The sequence below is a fragment of the Ahaetulla prasina genome, chromosome 12 (genome assembly GCF_028640845.1).
Source record: "Ahaetulla prasina isolate Xishuangbanna chromosome 12, ASM2864084v1, whole genome shotgun sequence".
Taxonomy (NCBI): domain Eukaryota; kingdom Metazoa; phylum Chordata; class Lepidosauria; order Squamata; family Colubridae; genus Ahaetulla; species Ahaetulla prasina.
This window is the reverse complement of record NC_080550.1, coordinates 12,647,050-12,672,736: the sequence shown is the minus strand read 5'-3', so window position 1 is coordinate 12,672,736 and position 25,687 is coordinate 12,647,050. Positions and strand designations below refer to the sequence as shown.

Genomic DNA, 25,687 nt, shown 5'->3' with positions numbered 1-25,687 from the left:
ACACCCACCAAGCCACACCCACAGAATTTTGAAACCCACCGCTGGTATCCTTCCCCTGGAGTGGGGTGGGAATGGGGATTTTGCAGTATCCTTCCCCTGGAGTGGGGTGGGAATGGAGATTTTGCAGTATCCTTCCCCTGGAGTAGGGTGGGAATGGAGATTTTGCAGTACCCTTCCCCTGGAGTGGGGTGGGAATGGAGATTTTGCAGTACCCTTCCCTTGCCACACCCCACGAGACCATGCCCACCAAGCCATGCCCACAGAACTGGTAGTAAAAAAAATTGGATTTCACCACTGAGACAGAGTAGTGCAGAAGTTTGGGGGGATATAAAAGCTAAGGAAGTTGCCATCTCTATGGTTGAATTGCAAAGTAAAGAGGCAAGATTAAAGCACTAAACTCACCTGTATGGCAAATCATCTTTGTAAAGCTCATAGTCCAGGTCACAGTTGCTCCTGCGAAGGAGAAGAAAAGCTTAAAAGTGCATATTTTCAAGAGCGGATAACCCACCATCTCCTCAGCAGATTTGAACCAGCATCTCTTTAACCTTGATCCCATTCTCCATCTTGTGGGCCTCTTGTGGCTCAACAGACTAATGCAGTCTGTTATTAACACAGCTGCCTGCAATCACAATTACTGCAGGTTCGAGTCCCACCAGGCCCAAGGTTGACTCAGCCTTCCATCCTTTATAAGGTAGGTAAAATGAGGACCCAGATTGTTGGGGGGGCAATACAAGTTGACTTTGTATATAATATACAAATGGATGAGACTATTGCCTTACACAATGTAAGCACCCTGAGTCTTCGGAGAAGGGCGGGATATAAATTCAAATTAAAAAATAAAATAAAATAAAATAAACATCTTTTTTTTTCAGCCGGGCCAATTATCGCCCCCCAAAATCAAAGAAAGCCTTTGCCAAAAACCCACTGCAAAACCGTTCAACCTCCATGCACGTCTGAACCAAGGATGACTGGAACGCATTAAAAAAATTAAATCTGCTCTTTTAACCAACGAATATTGCAAAATGCTAGACATGATAAGCTTTTAATATGGTTCCACTTTGGAATTTAGGTGGTGGCTCAGTGGCTAAGACACTGAGCTTGTCGATCAAAAAGTCAGCAGTTCAGCGGTTCGAATCCCTAGTGCTGCCGTGTAACGGGGTGAGCTCCCATTACTTGTCCCAGCTTCTGCCAACCTAGCAGTTCGAAAGCACATAAAAATGCAGGTAGAAAAATAGGGACTACCTTTGGTGGGAAGGGAACAGCGTTCCATGTGCCTTTGGCATTGAGTCATGCTGGCCACATGACCACGGACAGTGCTGGCTCTTCGGCTTTGAAACGGAGATGAGCACCGCCCCCTAGAGTCGGGAACGACTAGCACATATGTGCGAGGGGAACCTTTACCTTCCTTTGCTTTCAAGGTGGGGGGAAATAAGTAAAACGTCTTTGGGGGGGGTTGGAAGAAACCTGATTTATTCCCTCAAAACTGAATTGAGCAGCCCCTTCCCAATACTTCGCTGTTCTTCAAGACTGTTGATGGTAAATTTCACAGTAGGTAATTTTTACACATGCAGGAAAATACAAGGCTGTCAGCTCATATTCTTTCCTGAAGGAAATGAACACGCTTGTAATAAATTCCATATTTTAGTTCAGAAGATCCTGTAAGGGATCAGCAAGTTTTCAGAGAAGCTTCATGCAAGACGCTTTTGGAATGGAGAGAATAGAGGTAGTCCTCGATGTACGGCTACCATTGAGCCCAAAATGTATGTTGCCAATTGAGACATTTGTTAAGGGCCCTATTTTACGACTTTTCTTGCCGCATTTGTTAAGGGAATCACTGCAGTTGTACAATACATTTGCTAGACCAATTCTCGAATACAGCTCATCTGTCTGGAACCCACACTGCATATCGGACAATTAATACAATTGAGCGCATCCAGAATTATTTCACAAGAAGAGCCCTCCACTCCTCCGCTCGCAACAAAATACCTTACGCCACCAGACTTGAAATTCTGGGTTTAGAAAATTTAGAACTGCGCCGCCTTCGGTATGACCTGAACATAGTTCATAAAATCATCTGCTACAATGTCCTTCCTGTCAATGATTACTTCAGCTTCAATCACAACAATACACGAGCACAGAATAGATACAAACTTAAAGTGAACCCTTCCAAACTCTATTGCAGAAAATACGACTTCAGCAACAGAGTGGTCAATGCCTGGAATGCACTACCAGACTCTGTGGTCTCTTCCCAAAATCCCCAAAGCTTTAACTGTCTACTATTGACCTCACCCCATTCCTAAGAGATCTGAAGGGGCGTGCATAAGAGCACCACCGTGCCTACCGCCCCTGTCCTAATCTATTCATTTTATGTATTCAATTCATGTTTATACTTATATATATTATTTACTATGTATTTGACAAAATAAAATAAATAAATAAATAAACAATTAGTAACACCATTGTCAAGTGAATCTGGCTTCCCCCATTGACATTGCTTGTCAGAAGGTCACAAAAGAGGATCGTGTGATCCCGGGACAGTGCAACCGTCATAAATGCGAGTCAGTTGCTAAGCATCCAAATGTAAAATCACAGGGCTGTGGGGATGCTGCGACGTAAGTCATAGGTGTGAAAAAATGGTCGGCAGTCCCATTTTTCATGCCCTAATTTCAAATGGTCACTGAACTCTTGTAAGCCAAGGACTACCTGCAAAATAATAATAATAACAAAGAACTGGTGGGATCATAAGCCTGAAAAAGTGATTGAAAATGAGCCTGCAAAACTACTGTGGGATTTCCGAATACAGACTGATAAAAGTTTTGGAACACAAGACCCCGGATATCACGATTGTGGAAAAGAAAAAAGTGTGGCTAGTCGACATTGCTATACTGACAGCTGACAGCAGAATCGATGAGAAACAACTTGAAAAAGTCACCAGATATCAAGATTTGAGAATCGAATTGCAGAGACTCTGGCATAAACCAGTGCAGGTGGTTCCAGTGGTACTCGGTACACTGGGAGTTGTGCCTAAAGACCTAGGCAAGCACTTAAAAGCAATTGGCGCTGACAAGAGCGCCACTGGTCAGCTGCAGAAGGCCACCTTACTGGGATCTGCTCGCATAATTCGCCGATACATCACACAGTCCTAAACGCTTGGGAAGTGTTCGACTAGTGATCTGTGATACGAAATCCAGCATAGTTATCTCGTTTGCTGTGTATACTGTCATTCGTGTAAATATAATAATAATAATAATAATAATAATAATAATAATAATAATAATAATAATAATAATAATAATAATAGTAGTAGTAGTAGTAGTAGTAGTAGTAGTAGTAATAGTAGTAGTAGTAAGGGCGAACTTGCAAGACCCATTTGTGTCTTGCTTGGAAATGGAATTCAAAACAGGTGGAGTATTTTCCCCCGTCCGCTGCATGGCTGACAACATCTGCCAACTTTCCTCCTGTACGCAACTATTAAAAGGTCCATGAGCTCCTTGTACGGTTATGGCTTATGGTTTCTTGGGCAACAGATTAGACCGTGTTCTTTCCACGACTAAACTAAAATGTTCCATTAGTACCGGTCCTCCTGACACAGCTTCTACACAACAGATCTCACAACTATCTCCTTAATTTTTTTAATTTAATTTAATTTATTTACATTTATACCCCGCCCTTCTCCGAAGACTCAGGGCGGCTTACACTATGTCAAGCAATAGTCTTCATCCTATTTGTATATTATATACAAAGTCAACTTATTGCCCCCCAACAATCTGGGTCCTCATTTTACCTACCTTATAAAGGATGGAAGGCTGAGTCAACCTTGGGCCTGGTGGGACTTGAACCTGCAATAATTGCAGGCAGCTGTTGTTAATAACAGACTGTTTAGCAGTCTGCACCACTCAAGGACCCCTTGAGGGAACCAGGAAAGTGCTCAAAAAATAAATAAATAAATAAATAAATAAATAAGGACAAGTATTTTACACAAGGCATCTTCGTTGACTTTTCCATACAGATAGTTCTCGGCTTATGACAATTAGGACTGGAACTTCTGTGGCTAAGCGAAATGGTTGGTAAGTGAGTAACACCCAATTATGCAAAAAAAAAAAATTGCCCTAGTCACTAAGTTCATCACCATGGTTTTAAACAAAGCCCAAAGTCCCTAAGCAAATCCAACTTCTCCTTGAGAAGTTTGGAAACTTTGGAAGGTCACAAATTAGCAATAGCACTTAGACATATACAGCTTTACAGCCTCTCTCTAAGCGGTTTACAGAGTCGGCATATTCCCCCCCCCCCAACAATCTGGGTCCTCATTTTACCCACTTCGGAAGGATGGAAGGCTGAGTCAATTTTGTGCCAGGTGAGATTAGATCTGCCAAATTCCAGGCAGCCGGCAGGCAGCAGACGTAGCCTGCAGTACTGCACGCTAACCGTTGGGCCACCTTGGCTCATGGTGATCAACTGATCCTGCGACCCTGCAACCATCGTAAGTCCTTGCCAGTTGCCAAACCTCTGAATTTTGATCCTGTAACCACAGGGACTGTGACAATTGTACTGTGAGGTTCAATCGTAAGTCACTTTTTTAAGCACCACTGTCGCTTAGAATTTTCACAGCCCTTTTTTTGACTTCTGCAGTATACAGGTCCTCAACAGCAAGTTGGTAGCCGTTGTTTTTTCTGCAGATACCATCATTCTGAAGATACCATCAACAAAGGACATGCAAGCTGGGGCCTGTGCCCTGGAGATGGAGCTGACCATGCTAAGTGACGTTTAGTTATCCCGAAAAGCGCTCCCTGCACCACACTAGGAAGAAGAAGAAGATGGATGAGGAACGCTTCTAAACCTCTTTAAAATTCAACACAAAAAGAAACTAGTTTGTGTCCTCTTAAAGGTAAAGGTTCCCCTTGCACATATGTGCTAGTCGTTCCCGACTCTAGGGGGCAGTGCTCATCTCCGTTTCAAAGCCGAAGAGCCAACGCTGTCCGAAGACGTCTCCGTGGTCATGTGGCCGGCATGAGTCAACACCAAAGGTGCACAGAACGCTGTTACCTTCCCACCAAAGGTGGTCCCTATTTTTCTACTTGCATTTTTTACGTGCTTTTGAACTGCTAGGTTGGCAGAAACTGGGACAAGTAACGGGAGCTCACCCCGTTACGCGGCACTAGGGATTCGAACCGCTGAACTGCCAACCTTTCGATCAACAAGCTCAGTGTCTTAGCCACTAAGCCACCACGTCCCTTTGTGTCCTCTTACATATCATGTATTGGAAGCCTCAACTGCTAGCTACAACTGTGGCATTATATTTCCAAATTTCCACTTCTCGCAGTTCTGGGAAGGAGCCCTACCATGAATATGCATGTTTCAGTTTTAATATGCCATTTTCCCTTGTTTTCCCTGCAATTTTGCTTGTTTTCTGCACGGCCCAGAGAGCAACAGCAATTGAAGAGCACTTTAGAGATCATATTTGAACAGGAGAAACCTCGGTGATTATGCAGAGCAGGCAGGCTCTTCCAAACAGCGGCTTTTAGAGCCATTCACTTGGGCACTCTACTAGAAATGAAGAGGAAGCACGCTGAGCAAGTGGAACTAATATTCTACTTCAAGGATATATTATTGCTATTGCTATACGCTGTGATTGAGTCAGGGAATGGATGCAGAATGTGAATATTGCTAAAATAATAATGTATTGAACGTTACACGCTACCCAACGCCCAATAATGTGGCCGTTGGCTACACATTTCAGTGGAACAATACAAAAATAGGTTTCCAGCCTTAAAATTAAAAGTTGAAATGGAAAGTACTTGGTGAAAGCACAAAAGCTTAATTTCCAACTCTTCTACAACACTTCCTAATAACTCACAGAGTCATTTGAATCAATCAGGATAGAGCTGGAAGGGATGTTGGAGGTCTTCTAATCCAACTTCCTGCTCAAGCAGGAGACCCTATGTACCATTTCAAACAAGTGGCTGTCCAGTCTTAAAAACCTCCAGCGATGGGGCACCCACAACTTCTGGTGGCAAGCGGTTCCACTGACAGGGTTCCAGAAAAACCTCTTCTGCATAAAAAAAACTCTGAAGCCACTGTCTTTCAAAGTTCTTTACTAGCATAAGGAAACTGGCACACGATGAGTGAAATTCCAAAACTGAAACTTCCGGATTCTTTTCCCAGTTATACAAAACCCAAGAGTCTCACCCCACTAACCCCTTTGCCGGTCACATGGTCCAACATTCTTCCACTTTATTCGAAACCTCTTCTTGCCATTCCTTCTGCAGATGTGAACACAATCCGACCTTGACCGCTTGAAGAATGTTACCATACCCTCTTCTTTCCCTCAGGGAAGAAATGTGGCAGCGTCTGGAAACCTACGGCCTAGTATGGTTTCCAGGCCTGACAAATCCATTGGTTAATTGTTCCCACTGTCAGGAAGTTTCTCCTCGGTTCCAGGTTGCTTCTCTCCTTGATTAGTTTTCATCCATTGTTTCTTGTCCTGCCCTCTGAAGCTTTGGAAAATAAATCCTCTTTGTGGCAGCCTCTCAAATACTGGAATACTGCTATCATGTCTCCCCCAGTCCTTCTTTTGGCCAACCGGCATGTCTTTGCTCTTTCAGTATAGGTAGTCCTTGATTTACAAAAATCCATTGAGTGAGCAAAGTTACAACAGCACCGGAAAAGTGATTTATGGCTGTTTTTCACACTTAACAACCACGGCAGCATCCCCATGGCCATGTGATTAAAATTCAGATGCTTAGCAACTGGCATGTACTTATGACGGTTCCGGGGTCATGTGATCACCTTCTGACAAGCAAAGTCAATGGAGAAACCGTATTCACTTCGTAACTGTGTTAGCAACTTAACAACTTCAGGTGATTCATTTAACAACCCTGGCAAGAAAGGTCATGAAAGGGAGCAAAACTCACTGAACAACTGTCTCACTTAGCAGCAAAATGTTGGGCTCAGCTGGCTCAGTGGCTAAGACGCTGAGCTTGTCGACCAGAAGGTCGGCAGTTCAGCGGTTCGAATCCCGAGTGCTGCATAAGGGGGTGAGTTCTCGTTACTTGTCCCAGCTCCTGCCAACCTAGCAGTTCGAAAGCACGTAAAAAAAATGCAAGTAGAAAAATAGGGACCACCTTTGGTGGGAAGGGAACAGCATTCCGTGCGCCTTTGGCGTTGAGTCATGCCGGCCACATGACCATGGAGACGTCTTCGGACAGCGCTGACTCTTCGGCTTTGAAACGGAGATGAGTACCGCCCCCTAGAGTCAGGAATGACTAGCACGTATGTGCGAGGGGAACCTTTACCTTTTTAGCTGCAACAGGCACCACTTCCCAATAACTCACAGAGGCATTAAAACAGGCCAACCTGCCTCTCTTTGCTCCTGTAATATTTGATACCCAGAGCATGGCGATTGGGTGAGTTCCCTGTATATGTGTGTGTGTGTGTGTGTGTGTGTGTGTGTGTAGGTCTTTGGTTATTTGGGTTTTCTCCCGTGTAAAATTGGAAGTGTCTTGGCGACGTTTCGACAAAGTCTCATTCGTCATCTTCAGGCTAGTGTTTACAGCTTCGTGCTTCTAGGAGCAATCTCCTAGAAGCACAAAGCTGTAAACACCAGCCTGAAGATGACGTTTCGTCACGTCATAATACTTCAATTTTACGTGAGAAAAAATAAAGACCTACATACAAACACCCGCGAAAACTTCAGATATGTATGTATGTATGTATGTATGTATATTTGTTTTCGTAGGTTTTCACGGGTATATGTATGCAGGTTTTGGTATGTTCGGGTCTTTTCCCGTGTAAGATTGGAAGTATTTAGGCAACGTTTTGATGAGACCTCACTCCTCATCTTCAGGCTTTGGCTTTGTTCTTATGTGAGCAAAGTTATATATATATGGGAAGAGGATGTTTTTCCACAGCTCCACTTTTCTGGCTCAGGCAGAGCAAAAAGCTCCAGGCCATTCCTGGAAGAACAGCTGCATCAGGCTTTCAGTGTTGCAAACAGGCAGAGAAGCCAGCACAAGACAGTTGGAGCAGAAGACGTTGATCAACAGGACCTCTAAACTCGAAGAAGACATCTGCTGGGCCAGGCTTTCATTGGGAGATGCTGGCGCCATACTAAATTATGATATAATAAATTAAGACACGATAGCAGGCTTCTAACAGAGTGGTACCTTAGACTCCTTGTTAATTGATTCTGGAAGGCGTGATGAGTACCAAATACACATTTTTCCCATAAAGAATAATGTAGTGAGTCACAAAGTAGCTGACACCGACAGGTTTTACCTTGTGCGGTGAGTGAGTACCAGATAAACAAATATTGCTGGGACAAAAATTTTCGCGTCAAAGTGCATTGAGTACCAAATCTGATCAGCTTCAAAGCAGCCAAGCACCAAGGTATCACTGTATTTGAGGGGCTGTCAGAGAGAAGAGGGGGGGGGGGTTCGAGCTATTCTTCAAAGCACCTGAGGGCAGGACAAGAAGCAGCAGGTGGAAACTTATCAAGGAAAGAAGCAACCTAGAACTAAGGAGAAATTTCCAGACGGTGAGAACAATTGATCATCGGTGGAACGACTTGCCTCTAGAAGTTGTGAGCGGTCCATCACTGGAGGTTTTCAAGAAGAGATTGGACAGTATGGTATAATGTGAAGGACTATGGTATATGGTCTCCTTCTTGAGCAAGGAGTTGAACTAGAAGACCTCCTTTAAGGTTTTGGTTACTACCTTTAAAGCGCTCCATGGCTTAGGGCCTGGGTACTTACGGGACCGCCTACTGTTACCTCATGCCTCCCACCGACCCGTACGCTCACACAGAGAAAGACTTCTCAGGGTGCCGTCCGCCAAACAATGTCGGCTGGCGGCCCCCAGGGGAAGATCCTCTGGAACAAACTTCCCCCTGGTTTACGCCAAATATCTGACCTTCGGACCTTTCGCCGCGAATTGAAAACGTATTTATTTACTCGCGCGGGGCTGGCTTAAATTTTGTTGTATTTTAAATTTATATCTTATATTTCTAAATTTTATATGAATTTTAATGGGTTTTTAGAATTTTAAATGTTTTAAAGTTTTCGGCCAATTGTATAATAAGTTTTTTAATTTTGTTTTAATTGTATATTGTATTGTTTGGGTTTTTATTCTGGCTGTACACCGCCCTGAGTCCTTCGGGAGAAGGGCGGTATAGAAATCTAATAAATAATAATAATAATAATAATAATAATAATAATAATAATAATAATAATAATAATAATAATAATAATAATAATAATAATAATAAAGATCCCTTATAACTCTGTTTTTCTGTAATTCTATAAATTCTAATGTGTGTGTGTGTGTGTGTGTGTTTCTGGATATGTTTTGAGGTTTTCTTCCCCCTCTCTTAGTGTTCTTCCCCATCTTTCTGTCCTCCGAGTGGCACACGGCTTCTCCAGACCAATCGGTGCCAAAGATTGAGACCTGAAAGCAGGGAGGGGCGGGTGCCAATTCCCAGGATGTCTAACCCCAAAATGGAGCAGAAAACGAGTCTGGCATCCAGAAGGGATTTAGGAACCACTCACGACAGCTAATAAAAACTGTCCCTCCTCCTTTTAAAGGCACAGAGAGGCAGCCTGCTGGCAGCCAGGAGAATGGACCAAGCCAGGAATTCCAGAAAGGCTGTGCGGAGAAGCTATTGTTTTCCCCCTGGAAGTTATTTTTGGGTTCTTTGTTAAGGCCTTTTGTTATCCAAGCTTCCATCTGTCGACTCCTCCACTGGTCCAGAGGGACCGATTTGCAACTGAAATGAGACCTGCTTGACATGTTCTCTCAAAGGCACCTAGGTTGCAGTTTTGTATGTATCCTACGATCAGGAATTGGGGGAGGGTCTTTCTAGATTCCCCCAGACCCTGCAGCCTCATTTAAATTCATGTTCGTTAGCGTGCAATGTCTAAGACGCTCTGACTGTATTCACACAACCTACTTAGCCAGGTAGAGTAAACTAGAGGTCAGAAACTGGGCCACACAAAGAAGCGAAGCCCCATCTGCGGGATGCAGGCAGCAATGGTGAAACCACGTCTCCTCCGGTCCACGCAAACACCTCTCTCTCACAGAATCGGTCCCTGGTGCCCAAATCACCTATGTGAGTTAATTCAGATCACACCCTTAAGCTTGGCTACTTTCATGCTTGGTTAAGCTTAACGCATGGCAACAATCCATTTGTTCTCTTGGGAGGCAAAGTGTTGTGAAAATCTGGCCATCTGAATTGTCTCCAAAGTCTGCCCTGGAAGGGCCCTCCACTGACCTTGATGCTTGTGGCCCAGGGTTTCTTAACCTTAGCAGTTTTAAGATGCATGGACTTCAACTCCCAGAATTCCCCAGCCAGCTGGGAGTTGAAAGCCACACGTCTTCAAGCTTGCCAAGTTTGGGAACCATTGTACCTTGTTCCTGTTTCGCTTTGCCCAAGTCTCTTCTAGAGTCACAGTGGCTCAATGGCTAAGTCAATTGAAAGGTCGGCCGTTCAGTGGTTCGAATCCCTAGTGCCACATAAACAGGGTGAGCTCCCTTTACTTGTCCCAGCTTCTGCCAACCAAGCAGTTCGAAAGCACATAAAAAATGCAAGGAGAAAAATAGGGACCACCTTTGGTGGGAAGGTAACAGCGTTCCGTGCGCCTTTGGCATTTGAGTCATGCCGGCCACATGACCATGGAGACGTCTTCGGACAGCGCTGGCTCTTCGGCTTTGAAACAGAGATGAGCACTGCCCCCTAGAGTCAGGAACGACTAGCACACATGTGCGAGGAAAACCTTTTTACCTTCTTTAGAAAGAGATTTACTTTAGGAGCTGTGTCCCTTGGCGTTGAGAGTTCAGCACAAGGTTTCTCCTAGCAAATGATTCCCAGATTCCACCAGAATCCAGGAAGATGGAAAACCAGTTTCCAGCAACTGCATTTCTCTTTTTTTTTTTTCCCCACTTCTTTTTTATTTACATGCATTGGCTTCCCATTGAAATACCGTTTGCAACCAAGTCATTTTCCTCCCCAGCCCTAAATAAATAAATAAACAGATGATAAACCTCATCAAAGCCCCCAAATCTATTCCATCAACTCCCTTCTAATCTCTTTTATTGGCAGCGAAGAGGAGTCCCTTAAGAGGATCAAACCGGAGGCGGAAATCTACGTGTGATAAAAGATCACAGAGCTTGCTCTTTTTATCTGCGGCCATTTCTGTAAGCAAACGGCTGTCAGAGAAAATCGCCTTCTTGCTGACGGACCAATATTTTATTTAGCACGAAAGTGGTTATCCAGGGTTGGCCCAGAAGATAATCTCTCTCTCTCTCTCTCTCTCTCTGCCTAGTTTTATATGATTGAAGCTGAAACAGGAGTGGAGACTTCTTAAATACAATGTATACCATGTGAATCAGAATAGAGCTGGAAGGGACCTTGGAGGCCTTCTAGTCTAACCCCCTCCTCAAGCAGGAGACCCTATACTAGAGGCCTGCAACCTTAAACCCTCGAAGAGCCATTTGGACCCGTTTCCCACAGGAAAGAAAACACTGGGAGCCACAAAATATACCTTCCCTTGCCTGACTATTTCTTCAGTGGCCAGAAAACTAGCATATGTAGTTGAATTAAATGTTCCGTTTTCTTCTGAAACTTTTCTTTTCTTGGATTTATTCATGGTTGGCCTACTGCAGGTTGAAAAGCTCAATAAATTGCATGCCAGCGGGTGTCACACATTGGCGGTTGTGACGCATATTTTGAGTGACAGGGAGGTGAAAGAGCCACAGGTGGCTCCAGAGCCACAGGTTGCTGACTCCTGGCCTATACCATTTCAGACAAGTGGCTGTCCAATTTCTTCTTAAAAACCTCCAATGATGAAGCACCCACAACTTTTGAAGACAATCTGTTCCACTGGTTAATTGTCCTTACTGTGAGGAAGTTTCTCCTCAATTCCAGGTTGCCTCTCTCCTTGGTTAGTTTCCATCCATTGTTTCCTGTCTTGCCCTCTGGTCCTTTGGAAAAGTCCCCCTCCCTCTTCTTTGTGGTAGTCCCTCAAATCCTGGAATACTGCTATCATGTCACCCCTAGTCCTTCTTTTCATTAGACTAGCCATACCCAGTTCCTGCATCCGTTCTTCGTATGTTTAGTCTCCAGGCCTTTAATCATCCTAGTTACTCTTCTCGGCCCTTTTCCCAAATTCTCAACATCTTTTTTGTAATGTGATGACCAAAACTGGATGCAGTATTCCAGGTGTGCTCTTACTAAGGTTTTATAAAGCGGTACTAATACTTCAAGTGAGTTTTACTCGGTACTACCTCAGCTCTTCTGCTGGTCCTATCCTTTGATATGCTAAGACAGTCTGTTATTAACACAGCTGCTTGCAGTTACTGCAGGTTCAAGTCCCACCAGGCCCAAGGTTGACCTAGCCTTCCATCCTTTATAAGGTAGGTAAAATGAGGACCCAGATTGTTGGGGGCAATAAGTTGACTTTGTATATAATATACAAATGGATGAAGACTATTGCTTAACACAGTGTAAGCTGCCCTGAGTCTTTGGAGAAGGGTGGGATATAAATGCAAATAAATAAAAAATAAAAAAAATAAAAATATTTATTCATTTCATTTCTATTCTGCTTTTCCTCTGAGGGCTTCAAAACGGAAGGGTCCATTAATTTGGAACAATGCAACAGCCCTGGACGTAGATTAATCCGAGAGACAATCAATGGCTCAAATTCAGCCACCCAAATTTCATTCCTAGCCAACCCCTTAACACCATACACTAACATCACTCAACTTAAAAGCTAAATAATATTGTTATAATTCTCAGTGCCTGTCATGACCATTTTACACCTTCCTACTGCACTAGCACCTGGTCTGTTATAGGTAATTATTAAAAAAAAAACATTGTGCATACTTGATAGCAATTGATGAACTCCAAAAGTTCATGACTTGTGTTTCTTGTCCCAGTTGAATACACAACACAAAAGTTTCAATTATTGGGAACTCCAGACATGTAGAGAAAGTATCCTATTAAATCAGGGATCTCCAGCCTTGGCAACTTTAAAACTGGTGGACTTCAACTTCCAGAATTCCCCGCTTAGCATGGCTCCATGGGGAATTCTGGGAGTTTGAAGTCCACAGGTCTTAAGGTCGCCAAGGTTGGATAACTCCTGTATTAGACAAAAATATCAGAATGTACAAATGAACCTAAAACGGATCCTTTTAAGTCTTTCAAGAGCCCAGAACCCTAACAGATGGAATTCAAGGTTGAACCACCACCAAGTGATCCATTGTGACTCTGACACTTTCCCATTCTCTCCATTAGTCAGTGAATATTTTTGGGTGATGGAGGACTCCTTTGGCCATCAGCTACTGTATGTTGGTTGTAGAAATGACCTCCAAGATACAAAGCAAAACTGGACTGACATTGGAGAACTTGTTAAATTATGTGCAGCACCCTAGTGGTGTTAGTTTCCAAAAAAAGGTCACAGCTCAATAGGCGCATGACAAAGAACACAACACGAGGTCTGCTGTGTTTAGAACACAAGCTAGACACACCACTCATAAGTGTGGGAGGTGGAGGTTTCAGTCTCATTGCTTTTGATCCAGCTGTTATAAGTTGTCATTTTTTTTCCAATTTTCAGTTGAGCTTTTGAAAGATCCATCCTTATTTCCTGCATTTGTGATGTAGCTTTTTTTTTTTAAGGCACTGCTATTTTTCTGGCCTTCGCTCTTCCATTGTTCTCTTGATGCTTTGTCTATTTTCCGGTCAACTTCACAAGTGAAAACCTCTCTGAAATCTTGATCTAGTCCAATTCAGCATCGCTTCTTGTCAATTTCATGGGGAAATTGTTCTGATAAAAATCTATCTACGAGGAATATGATAGATAGATAGATAGATAGATAGAGAGAGAGAGAGAGAGAGAGAGATAGAAGAGAGAGAGGGAGAGAGATGGTAGGTAGGTAGGTAGGTAGACAGATAGATAGATAGATAGATAGATAGATAGATAGATAGATAGATAGATAGATAGATAGATAGATAGATAGATATAGAAGACAGAGAGGAAGAGAGATGGTAGGTAGGTAGGTAGATAGATAGATGATAGATAGAAAGAGAGAGAGAGAGAGAGAGAGAAAGAAAGAAAGAAAGAAAGAAAGAAAGAAAGAAAGAAAGAAAGAAAGAAAAGAGAGAGGGAGAGAGATGGTAGGTAAGTAGGTAGGTAGGTTGGATTGATAGAGAGAGAGAGAGAGAAAGAGAAAGAGAAAGAGAGAGGGAGAGGGAGAGAGAGAGAAAAGAGAGAGGGAGAGAGATGATAGGTAGATAGATAGATAGATAGATAGATAGATAGATAGATAGATAGATAGATAGACAGACAGACAGACAGACAGACAGACAGACAGACAGACAGACAGACAGACAGACAGACAGGATAGATAGAGATAGATAGATAGGAGAGAGAGGGAGATGATAGGGAGGGAGGGAGGGAGAGGAAAGAGGGAGAGAGATGATAGGTAGGTAGGTAGATGGCTGGCTGGCTGGATGGATGGAGGGATGTAGGTAGGTAGGTTAGGGTTAGGGTTAGGGTACATAATCATCAATATACACATAATCAATCTAGTCAATATCACAATACAACACGCAACTTCCTACTTTGGTCTTCTCTGCTCAAAAACAGCTTGCATGCTTTCCCTAGCAGCACTCAGAAGCAAAGAGAAATTAGGATAAGGATATACGACCACAATCATAACTAGAATTTTGATTGCTAAGCAAAGCGGTTTCATGCCTAAGGGGTACCTAGAACTCAAGTCTCCTGGTTTCTAGGTCAGTCAGCATCTTCACCATTACTGTGGATTCCACCTCCTTTTCACTTTGTTTCTTTCCCTATGAAAAGTAGGATATTCACATATTCTTCATTAAGGGCAGCACCGTCCATGAGAATGTCTCCAAGGTATCTATTTGCCTTTGAAATTCTCTCCTGCCAAAGTGAATGATTGAGATTTCTCAACTCTCCAAGCATTTGATCCCCTCTAAGTAAATCTGTTTTAGGTTACTAAACCCAAAAAGTAATCCTGGATCAAAACTAGCTCTGAACGCTAGTTTGGCAGCCCAAATGCCTTTTTCTTCTCTCTAGAGTTGCCAATTTTTGAACTGGTCCCTGTAGGATATCGTTATCCATCAGGAATTTAATCCATCCTTGTCAAATCCAGCCTTTAAGTTGTGTGGAGACTACATCCCCCAAAACTCACAGCCGGAAAGGCCGAGAACTCCAGGAATTATAATCCCAATAAATATTGAAGGAGTGAGGAAGACTATATTACTCTAAGTTAGCTCAGGTTAGAAATGTAACTTTAATGTCCTGAAGTGGGAGATCAATGTTGGATGTCACAAAGTAGATTTTGGCTCTCCAAGGACCCTTTCACGCAGGGTCTTTCACTTCTCAAGTCTTCATCGTTGTTTGTAGACTTCCCTGCAATTATCCTGGAAAAGTTTCTACGATAATCAATCAGGTTCCCAAAGATAAACTCATAAATGAGCATTGGGATAGCACCCCATCCTCTCCTTTCTTTGAGCTTCATTTATTTCTCCAGTGACAGGACACGTTCCTGTTATAAAACTGCATTCGTAGCAAATCTTTCTGTACCACATCTAGGGAAGAAAGAATCTGTTCAGGTGCCTTGGTAACAACGGTTGCAATATTGATTCAGGAGCGGTGGAAAACATCTGTGGGAAAGTGTCCACAGAAGCATACTTGGCAATTATTTTCCAGGTTGTTAGATTGAATTATGAGAGCTGTCAACAGCTGGGTTTCTGTCTGTCTAAGGCAGCGGTTCTCAACCTGTGGGTCGCGACCCCGTTGGGGGTCGAATGACGATTTGCCAGGGGTCGCCTAAGACCATCGGAAATATGGGAAGTATACTTGTGAGTCGAAGAATCGCGCTCCAATGGTTGACTCCACAAGGCAGCTGCAGGCTCTTCCAATCGCTAGCCGAATTCGGCTTCAGGCGCGATGAATTAAAAAAGAGAGAAATCTTTGCTCTGATGTCTCCCACTCAAGCCAGCTGCAATCACTCCCAATCGCTAGCCTAATCTGGCTTCAGGCACCATAAACTTAATAGGGGAGGAGTCTCCACTTTAATGCCTCCGTCCTCAAGGCAATCGCAAGCAGTTCAGATCGCTAGCCAATATGGCTTCAGGCGCGATAAATTCAAAACGAAAATAATTTTATGGTTGGGGTTGCCACATCATGGGGAATTGTATTAAAGGTGTCGCAGCACTATAAAGGTTGAGAACCATTGGTCTAAGGGATTCTTAGTCACATTCCAATTTGTGCCATATCAAGAACTTCAGAAGCCACATCACACTGGCTTTGGTGAAACTAACCCTCTGAATATATGCTGGTTGGTTGGTTGGTTGGTTGGTTGGTTGGTTGCTTGCTTGCTAGATTGGTTGGCTGGATTGGAGAGAAGTCCAAATCTTCATATAGCCCTGAAACTCACTGGGGGATTTAGAGGTCACTAACCATCCTGTAGGGGACACAGTGGCTCAGGGGCTAGGACGTTGAGCTTGTCAATCGAAAGGTCGGCAGCTCGGAGGTTCGAATCCCTAGTGCTGCCACGTAAGGGGGTGAGCTCCCATTACTTGTCCCAGCTTCTGCCCACCTAGCAGTTTCGAAAGCACGTAAAAATGCAAGTAGAAAAAATAGGGACCACCTTTGGTGGGAAGGTAACAGCGTTCTGTGCGCCTTTGGCGTTGAGTCATGCCGGCCACATGACCACAGAGACGTCTTCGGACAGCGCTGGCTCTTCGGCTTTGAAACGGAGATGAGCACCGCCCCCTAAAGTCGGCAACGACTAGCACATATGTGCAAGGGGAAACTTTACCTTTACCTTAACCATCCTGTTCAATCTCATAGTGTAGTTGTGAGGAGACAAGGAGGAATCACTTCTGTCCTTAAGGTACTTAGCTGGAAGGTTGAACAAAGGAAATAAATCTGGCCCCGAACTCCCATTTCTCTGCTTCCAAATTTGCTGCTATCTTTTTTTTTCTTTTTTTTTTACCAAGGATCATCTGGGAAAGCTACATCTTCGTCCTTCACCATCCAGCCTCCGTTGTGGACATGAATGCACAATGGGCAAGGCACACTGAAAGGACTGATGATTCCACGGCTAGAAGGGACAACGAAGTTAAGAACTGGATGTTCCGTGCCTCAAGCAATTCTCACCTTCTAAAATCGATGTACTGATCTTATCTCGCCTATTTGCATGCTCATCCCTGAAATATATATAATTTGGTATTCTTAATCCAGTCTCCAAGGAGATTTTGATTTTGATCGCAGCCCTATCTGGGTTTGGGCCAATCTGGTAGATTAATGGAACCGTTCCAAGCAATTTAAAGTAGAAACCAAGGATTAGCTTTGGGGAGAACAGCATCAAATGGGGAGTGGGAGGGAGACGACAGGGGTGGGTTAGACTCACGGATATAGGCTCCCAGTGTGCTGCCTCTTCTGACCAGGCCTGGTATGGCTCAGTTTAGGCTCTCGGGCCATGTTTATATCTAGAGAAAAAGAAAAAATTGGGCAACTAAGGAGAAACAGCAGAGTCAAACTAGAGCACAAGCAGGAGAAGACAGATATGGCAAAAGAAATAGCACTTAGACTTATATCTCACTTCACAGTGCTTTACAGCCCCCTCTAATGCCTTCCATTAATGCCCTCAATGCCTTCCATTGAGAGCCTGTATACTGCACGAATCAAGAAGAGAGCCGTGAAAATATTTACAGACCCCTCGCATCCTGGACATAAACTGTTTCAACTCCTACCCTCAAAACGATGCTATAGAGCACTGCACACCAGAACAACTAGACACAAGAACAGTTTTTTCCCAAAGGCCATCACTCTGCTAAACAAATAATTCCCTCAACACTGTCAGACTATTTACTGAATCTGCACTACTATTAATCGTTTCATAGTTCCCATCACCAATCTCTTTCCACTTATGACTATATGACTATAACTTGTTGCTGGCAATCCTTATGATTTATATTGATATATTGACCATCAATTGTGTTGTAAATGTCGTACCTTGATGAACGTATCTTTTCTTTTATGTACACTGAGAGCATATGCACCAAGACAAATTCCTTGTGTGTCCAATCACACTTGGCCAATAAAATTCTATTCTATTCTATTCTATTCTAAGCAGTTAACAGAGTCAACACATTGCCTCCAACAATCTGCATCCTCATTTTACCGACCTCGGAAGGATGGAAGGCTGAGTCAACCTTGAGCTGGTCAAGATTGAACTCCAGACTGTGGGCAGAGTTAGTCTGCAATACTGCATGGAGTAGAGTAGAGTAGAGCAGGTAGGGTAGGGTAGGGTAGGGTAGGGTGAAGTGGAGTGAAGTGGAGTGGAGTAGAACAGAACAGAATTAGCACTTAGACTTATATCTCACTTCATAGTGCTTTACAGCCCCCTCTAAGCAGTTTACAGAGTCAACACATTGCCTCCAACAATCTGCATCCTCATTTTACCGACCTCGGAAGGATGGAAGGCTGAGTCAACCTTGAGCTGGTCAAGATCAAACTCCAGACTGTGGGCAGAGTTAGTCTGCAATACTGCATGGAGTAGAGTAGAGTAGGGTAGGGTAGGGTAGGGTAGGGTAAAGTGGAGTGGAGTGGAGTAGAACAGAACAGAACAGAACAGAACAGAATTAGCACTTAGACTTATATCCCACTTCACAGTGCTTTACAGCCCCCTCTAAGCAGTTTATAGAGGCAGCCATTTGCCGCCAACAGTCTGGGTTCTCCATCTCGCTTGCAAAGCAGGGGTGGTATTCTCTTACCTTCGCTACCGGTTTTATTTATTTATTATTTATTTATTTAATTAAACTTTTATACCGCCCTTCTCCCGAAGGACTCAGGGCGGTGTACAGCCTACATTAAAACAATTTATATACACACTAAAATAGCAATTAAAAAACTTATTCAATAAAAGGCCGAAATTAAAACCGTCCAATTGACCATATAAAATACCCAATAAAATTACAATTGAAAAATTTAAAATTTAAAATTTAGAATTTAAAAATCAGGCCAGTCCCGCTTGGATAAATAAATAAGTTTTCAATTCCCGGCGAAAGGTCCAAAGGTCAGGCAATTGGCGTAAACCGGGGGGAAGTTTGTTCCAGAGAGTAGGTGCTCCCACAGAGAAGGCCCTTCCCCTGGGGGCCGCCAGCCGACACTGCTTGGCGGACGGCACCCTGAGAAGACCCTCTCTGTGAGAGCGCACGGGTCAGTGGGAGGCATGTGGTAACAGCAGGCGGTCTCGTAAGTACCCGGGCCCTAAGCCATGGAGTGCTTTGAAGGTGGTAACCAACACCTTGAAGCGCACTCGTAAGACCACAGGTAGCCAGTGCAGACTGCGCAGGAGTGGTGTTACCCGGGAGCAACGTTTGCAAATGTGAGCGCACGCCACCACCGCTGCGCATGTGCAGGACCTTCTGCACATGCGCAGAGGATGTGATGACATCTGGGCAGATGGGCGGAGCTTCCCTCAGCCGCCACTACTGGTTCACCTGAACTGGATAGAACTGGCTGAATGCCACCACTATTGCAAAGGATGAATCAAGATTATTTTTGTTTTCTGTTTGGTGGAGAGAGAAAGGAGCCGGGTTTCTTTAGCTGCACTAAAAATCCAAAATGGATTTCAAAGATGAAGTACTTCCTTAACTAGGAACTGTAATTGGAGCAGCTTCCTATACTTACCTATATATATATACATATACATATATATTTGTTTTTGTAGGTTTTCACGGGTATAGACAGTGGTGGGATTCAGCCAGTTTGCACCACTTCAGGAGAACCGGTTGTTAACTTTCTGAGCAGTTTGGCAAATTGGTTGTTGGAAGAAATCATTAGGGCAGAGAACCGGTTGTTAAATTACTTGAATCCCACCACTGGGTATAGGTATGTAGGACTTGGCGTATTCGGGTCTTTTCCCGTGTAAGGTTGAAAGTATCTAGGCGACATTTCGATGAGGTCCCACTCGTCATCTTCAGGCTGGTGATTTCAGCTTTGGACTTTTTGCTCGCACAAGCACGAAGCCGAAAGCATCAGCCTGAAGATGACGACTGAGACCTCATCGAAACGTCGCCTAGATACTATCAACCTTACACAGGAAAAGACTCGAATATGCCAAGACCTACATACATACACACACAAACACACACACACACACACACACACACGTAGTTCCCTGAAAATAAGACCCTGTCTTATATTTTTTTGAACCCTGAAATAAGCGCTTGGCCTTATTGCCATGCGCTCAAAAGCCCGATTGGGTTTATTATCTGGGGACGTCTTATTTTGGGAAAACAAGTATATATATATATACATATATATGTAGGTCTTTGGTATTCGGGTTTTCTCCCGCGTAAAATTGGAAGTGTCTTGGTGACGTTTCGACAAAGTCTCATTCGTCATCTTCAGGCTTCAGCTTCGTGCTTCTGGGAGCAATGTGTGATTGCAGCTGTTTCTTCCTTTTTAACTGCTAGTGGGGGTTTGAACTGATTGGGTGGGAGCTTGGCTGTGCTCTGATTGGATGGGGGTTTTTTTGTGCTCTGATTGGCTGGGGGTGTGTCCTGTTTGGGTGGGGGCTTGGTTGTGCTCAGATTAGTCTGAGCTGCAGGGGGATTTGAGCTGGTGAGCTGCATAGCTATTGTTTGGCTTCGTGTTCGTGGTCGTGCTACATCTTCATAGTGGGTGTCAGTCTGCTGCATGTATGGATTGGAGGGGTTTGAAATGGCTAATGTTGCAGCTGTGGGGGGTTCTTTTTGGGTTCTTAGCCAAGACACTCATCTCCAGAACAAAACGCTTAGCTGACGAACAACTCCTAAAAACCGAACTACACACTCTCACTAACGTACTAACATCCAATGGATTCCAGAGAAATAAGATTACCAAACTAATCCAAAAAGAACCCCTCACTAAAATCCAAGACAGAGAACAAGAAAACGGCACAGCCCTCCTCCCATATATAAAAGGCACCACAGACAGAATCAGCAAGATCCTCCACAAACACAACATCAAGACAGCATTCTGCACAAACCGAAAAATATCCACCATCCTAAGAAACCTCAAAGACAAAATTGAATTAGAAAATCAAGGAGTATATGAAATCCCATGCACCGCCTGCCCCACCACATACATCGGACAAACCAACAGAAGAATAAGTGCACGCATTGAAGAACACAAGAACTCAGTCAAAAAAGAGGAACCAACTTCTTCCCTGGTCCAACACTTTAAAGTCACAGGACATGATATTGACTTTAAAAAGACCAGAACTATCGCCAAAACTGAACACTTTAACAACAGAATAATCAGAGAAGCCATCGAGATAGAAAAACGCCCACACAGCATGAACAAACGAGATGATACCCCCCGCCTACCAGCCATTTGGAAACCCACCCTTATTGACAAACGAGTCCCTAACACGAGGAATGACACCAGACCCACACTCACGAGGTCTACACAGGATGTCACCACCACACATCCACCCAGAAAGCAGACCCAAACCCACAGCTGATCATGAAGCACGACCAAGGACCAGAAGCCAAACCACAGCTGCAACATTAGCCATTTCAAACCCCTCCAATCCATACATGCAGCAGACTGACACCCACTATGAAGATGTAGCACGACCACGAAGCCAAACAACAGCTATGCAGCTCACCAGCTCAAATCCCCCTGCAGCTCAGACTAATCTGAGCACAACCAAGCCCCCACCCAAACAGGACACACCCCCAGCCAATCAGAGCACACAAAAAAACCCATCCAATCAGAGCACAGCCAAGCTCCCACCCAATCAGTTCAAACCCCCACTAGCAGTTAAAAAGGAAGAAACAGCTGCAATCACACATTGCTCCCAGAAGCACGAAGCTGAAGCCTGAAGATGACGAATGAGACTGTCGAAACGTCGCCAAGACATTTCCAATTTTACGCGGGAGAAAACCCGAATAATCAAAGACCTACATACAAACACCCGTGAAAACCTCAGAAAACAAATACATACATATATATATATTTACCTAGAGCGATAAGAATCTAGAGCAATCAATAGGACTTGGGATTTCAGATCTCAGCATTCATGGGAACGCGGAAGACCAAATACACAAGACAAACTTTGTCCTTCTAAAAATCTACTTCTCTCCCTTGTTTTTTGTCCATTCCAGATGGATTCCCACCCACACCTCCTCCAGCCAATAATACGCCCCCCCCCAAATCTATTTCTGCTTGGAACATTCTCAAGATACATACCCATCAACTGCTAGGTGGTAGCTATCAAATTCTGGCTACCATCACTTCTGAAATGAGTTCTCTGCTCTCGGTTTTTTTCTTTTCTTTTCTTTTCTTTTTTTGAAGAGGATTTCACAGTTGACAGTTACAAACCACGTTCAGAGACCTTTTCTATCATAGGAACGGCTCTAACGGCAGGTCAGATCCTGATCTCTTCAGCTATTTGTGCTACCAAAAGGCAAAAGAGAAGTGGCTTGTTGCGGGCAAAGCTACGGTGCTCACCAGACACACTTGCCCATGGCTTGCTGATCCAGCCCAGCCTTCCCTCTGTATAATAGGTCACGCATGATCTAGATTGCCAAGCTGGAACCAACAGCCTCTCAGCTAAAATATAATGACTAGGACGCTGTGCAAACCAAGCCACCGAGAAAGGCAGAACTTCAGGATATAATGGAATGCCGGAAGACAGAAGCTTCAGAGCTAAGAAGGCTGAGTCTCCCCAAACCCCACACACTCACACACTCAGTCACATCCTCGTGCCCAAAAAATAAATGCCACGGTTTCCAAAGATGCTCGATTGCCTTCTGACTACCATTCGGGAGGTCCATATGTATTACCTGAGGCGCCTTAAACAACCTTCCCTGGGCAAGAGCTTATCGATCTACCATGTCCATTTTCACGGATTGAACTTTCTTTCAACCAAAGAGCTGGTTAATATAGAGAAGAAAAAACGGAAGAGAAGGTGAGCGGATGGCATGCTTTGTTTCCAAGCAAGAAACACCCCCCCCCAAACACACACACACACACACACACAAACACACTGGTTATTCTGCATAGCAAAGTGTAATACATCGATTTGTGTCGCTTTCTTTCCAATGTGCCCGGCTGTGTATCTGTGTATCGTATGCAGAAGAAGGACGAGGCTGGTTAAATGTGGAAGCCAACCCTCCCTCCTTCGCCAAGGCTTAATTCTCTCCCTTCCTCCCTTCCTCCCTCCCCTCTCTTCCCTGCCTGTTTTTCCCCTCTGGTTGCCTCTACTTGGCAGCCCAATTCATGCTACCTTGTCTTGGGGGAATGGGGGGTGAAGCCCTACATCCGACCAACCCAATGAACAAAATAGGGTTACTCACATCTCCAGCACCCTTCTCTGCGGCCAAAAAGTGTCATGCCACTCAAGAGAGAGAGGAGAAGAGAGAAGGGGAGGAAAGGAGGACCCGGTGCCAAGTCCCCGAATCTGTCAGTCTCTCTCTCTCTCTCTCTCTCTCTCCAAGCCCTCCAGCAAGGTTGGTGGGCAGCAGTTCTCCTTCCCCACCCCACCACCCTCCTTCATGGAAAGAATGGATCGCCAGCCTGAATACTGTACCAGAGGAATGTACCAACTGGCATTGCGAGGGGGGGTGGGGGTGGGGATGCTAGACAGGAGGGGGAGGGGTCAGGCAAAGCAAACCATCTCCATATCATGGGCAGGGGAATTTTTACAGCCTACGGTTTCCATCATGGCGAGCAACGCCTCATCACTGAAGGATGATTTAGGCCAAGGATGGGGGAGGGGGTGTCTTACAAGTAGTGGATGGGTATCTGGGGAGGTAGGCGATTCAGAGGAGATGAGAAAGAGAGGCGGCTGCTCTCAAGCTCGCTAATTTTTCCCCTTTGGGGTGAGGTGGGGAGCAGATGATGCTCCTGAGCAGGGGTCTCCAACCTTGGTCCCTTTAAGATTTGTGGACTTCAACTCCCAGAGTTCCTCAGCCAGCTTTGCTGGCTGAGGGACTCTGGGAGTTGAAGTCCACAAGTCTTAAAGGGACCAAGTTTGGAGACCCCTGCTCAGGAGCAATCTTGAGTTTTCTGCAGTCTGGTGGCCTCCAGGGATATGCTGGCTCCAGCTTCTGAAGTTGTTGCTTCCCAATTTTCTCCCATCTGTGTCCATCCGATGTGCTAAATTAGGGGGGGGGGGCGGTTGTCCAACCTTGACAACTTGAAGATTTGTGGACTTCAACTCCCAGAATTCCCCAGCCAGCCACGCATATCGGACATTAATACAATTGAACGTGTCCAGAGATATTTCACGGGAAGAGTCCTCCACTCCTCCGCTCGCAACAAAATACCTTACGCCACCAGACTTGAAATTTTGGGCTTTGAAAATTTAGAACTACGACGCCTTCAGTCTGACCTGAGCATAGCTCATAAAATCATCTGCTACAATGTCCTACCTGTCAATGACTACTTCAGCTTCAACCACAACAATACACGAGCACACAATAGATACAAACTTAACGTGAACCGCTGCAAACTCGATGCAGAAAACATGACTTCAGCAACAGAGTGGTCAGTGCCTGGAATGCACTACCTGGCTCTGTGGTTTCATCCCAAAATCCCCAAAATTGTAACCTTAAGACTGACTACTGTTGACCTCACCCCATTCCTAAGAGGTCTGTAAGGGGCATGCATAAGAGCACCAGCGTGCCTACCGTCCATGTCCTAATGTTCCCTTTAATTGTATTCACTTTATGTATTCAATTCATGCTTATACTTATATATATTATCTAATACATACTCGACAAATAAATAAATTAAATTAAATTTAAAAAACGCTGGCTTTCAAGCGCCATCTTGATTTCTGAGGCAGAAAAATCTCTTGTCTTCTGCCTCAGATTAGAACGGCGCTGAAGATCCTTTTGAGCCATGGGGGTCTCAAATATACATACTAGCCATAATATACATAGGTAAAGGTAAAGGTTCCCCCCGCACATACATGCTAGTCGTTGCCGACTCTAGGGGGCGGTGCTCATCTCCGTTTCAAAGCCGAAGAGCCAGCGCTGTCCAAAGACGTCTCCATGGTCATGTGGCCGGCATGACTCAACGCCAAAGGCGCACGGAGTGCTGTTACCTTCCCACCAAAGGTGGTCCCTATTTTTTCTACTTGCATTTTTACGTGCTTTCGAAACTGCTAGGTTGGCAGAAGCTGGGACAAGTAATGGGAGCTCACCCCGTTACACGGCAGCATTAGGGATTCAAACCACTGAGCTGCCGACCTTTCGATCGACAGGCTCAACGTCCTAGCCCCTGAGCCGCCGTGTCCCTTATAATATACATAACCAGTGACAAAAGTCCCATTTACCAGAAGATAAATAAAATAAAATAAATAAACATAGTTGGAAGGGACCTTGTAGGTCATCTCATCCAACCTCCCACTCAAGCAGGAGACCCTACACCATTTCTGACAAATGGCAGCTCAGTCTCTTCTAGAAAGTCTCAAGTGATGAAGCTCCCACAATTTCCAAAGGCCACGTCTGTTCCTTTGGTTGATTGTCTCCCTGTCAGAAAATTTCTCCTTATTTCCAGGTTGAATCTCTCTCCTTGGTCAGTTTCCATCCATTCTTCATTGCCCGGCCTTCGAGTGCTTTGGAAAATAGCTTGACCCCTGCTTTGAGGGCAGCCCC

General features: G+C 44.4%; 1 protein-coding gene across 4 annotated transcripts in view; it reads right to left on the bottom strand.

Moving 5' to 3' along the window:
• LOC131184401 (RNA-binding Raly-like protein) overlaps window positions 1–25,687 on the bottom strand; it is a 55,811-nt gene that overhangs the window by 7,708 nt on the left and 22,416 nt on the right. The window contains exons 1-4 of one of the 4 annotated variants that reach the window (XM_058155614.1): window positions 23,381–23,532; window positions 22,272–22,478; window positions 17,437–17,515; window positions 403–453 (exon numbers count right to left, since the gene is read on the bottom strand). In XM_058155614.1, the coding sequence (XP_058011597.1) occupies window positions 403–453; window positions 17,437–17,515; window positions 22,272–22,275 (134 nt within the window). In that variant the 5' untranslated portion in view covers window positions 22,276–22,478; window positions 23,381–23,532. Of the gene's footprint in view, window positions 1–402; window positions 454–17,436; window positions 17,516–22,271; window positions 22,479–23,380; window positions 23,578–25,687 lie in introns of those variants that run through there. The other 3 variants (XM_058155613.1, XM_058155615.1, XM_058155616.1) reach the window with 3 other exon arrangements.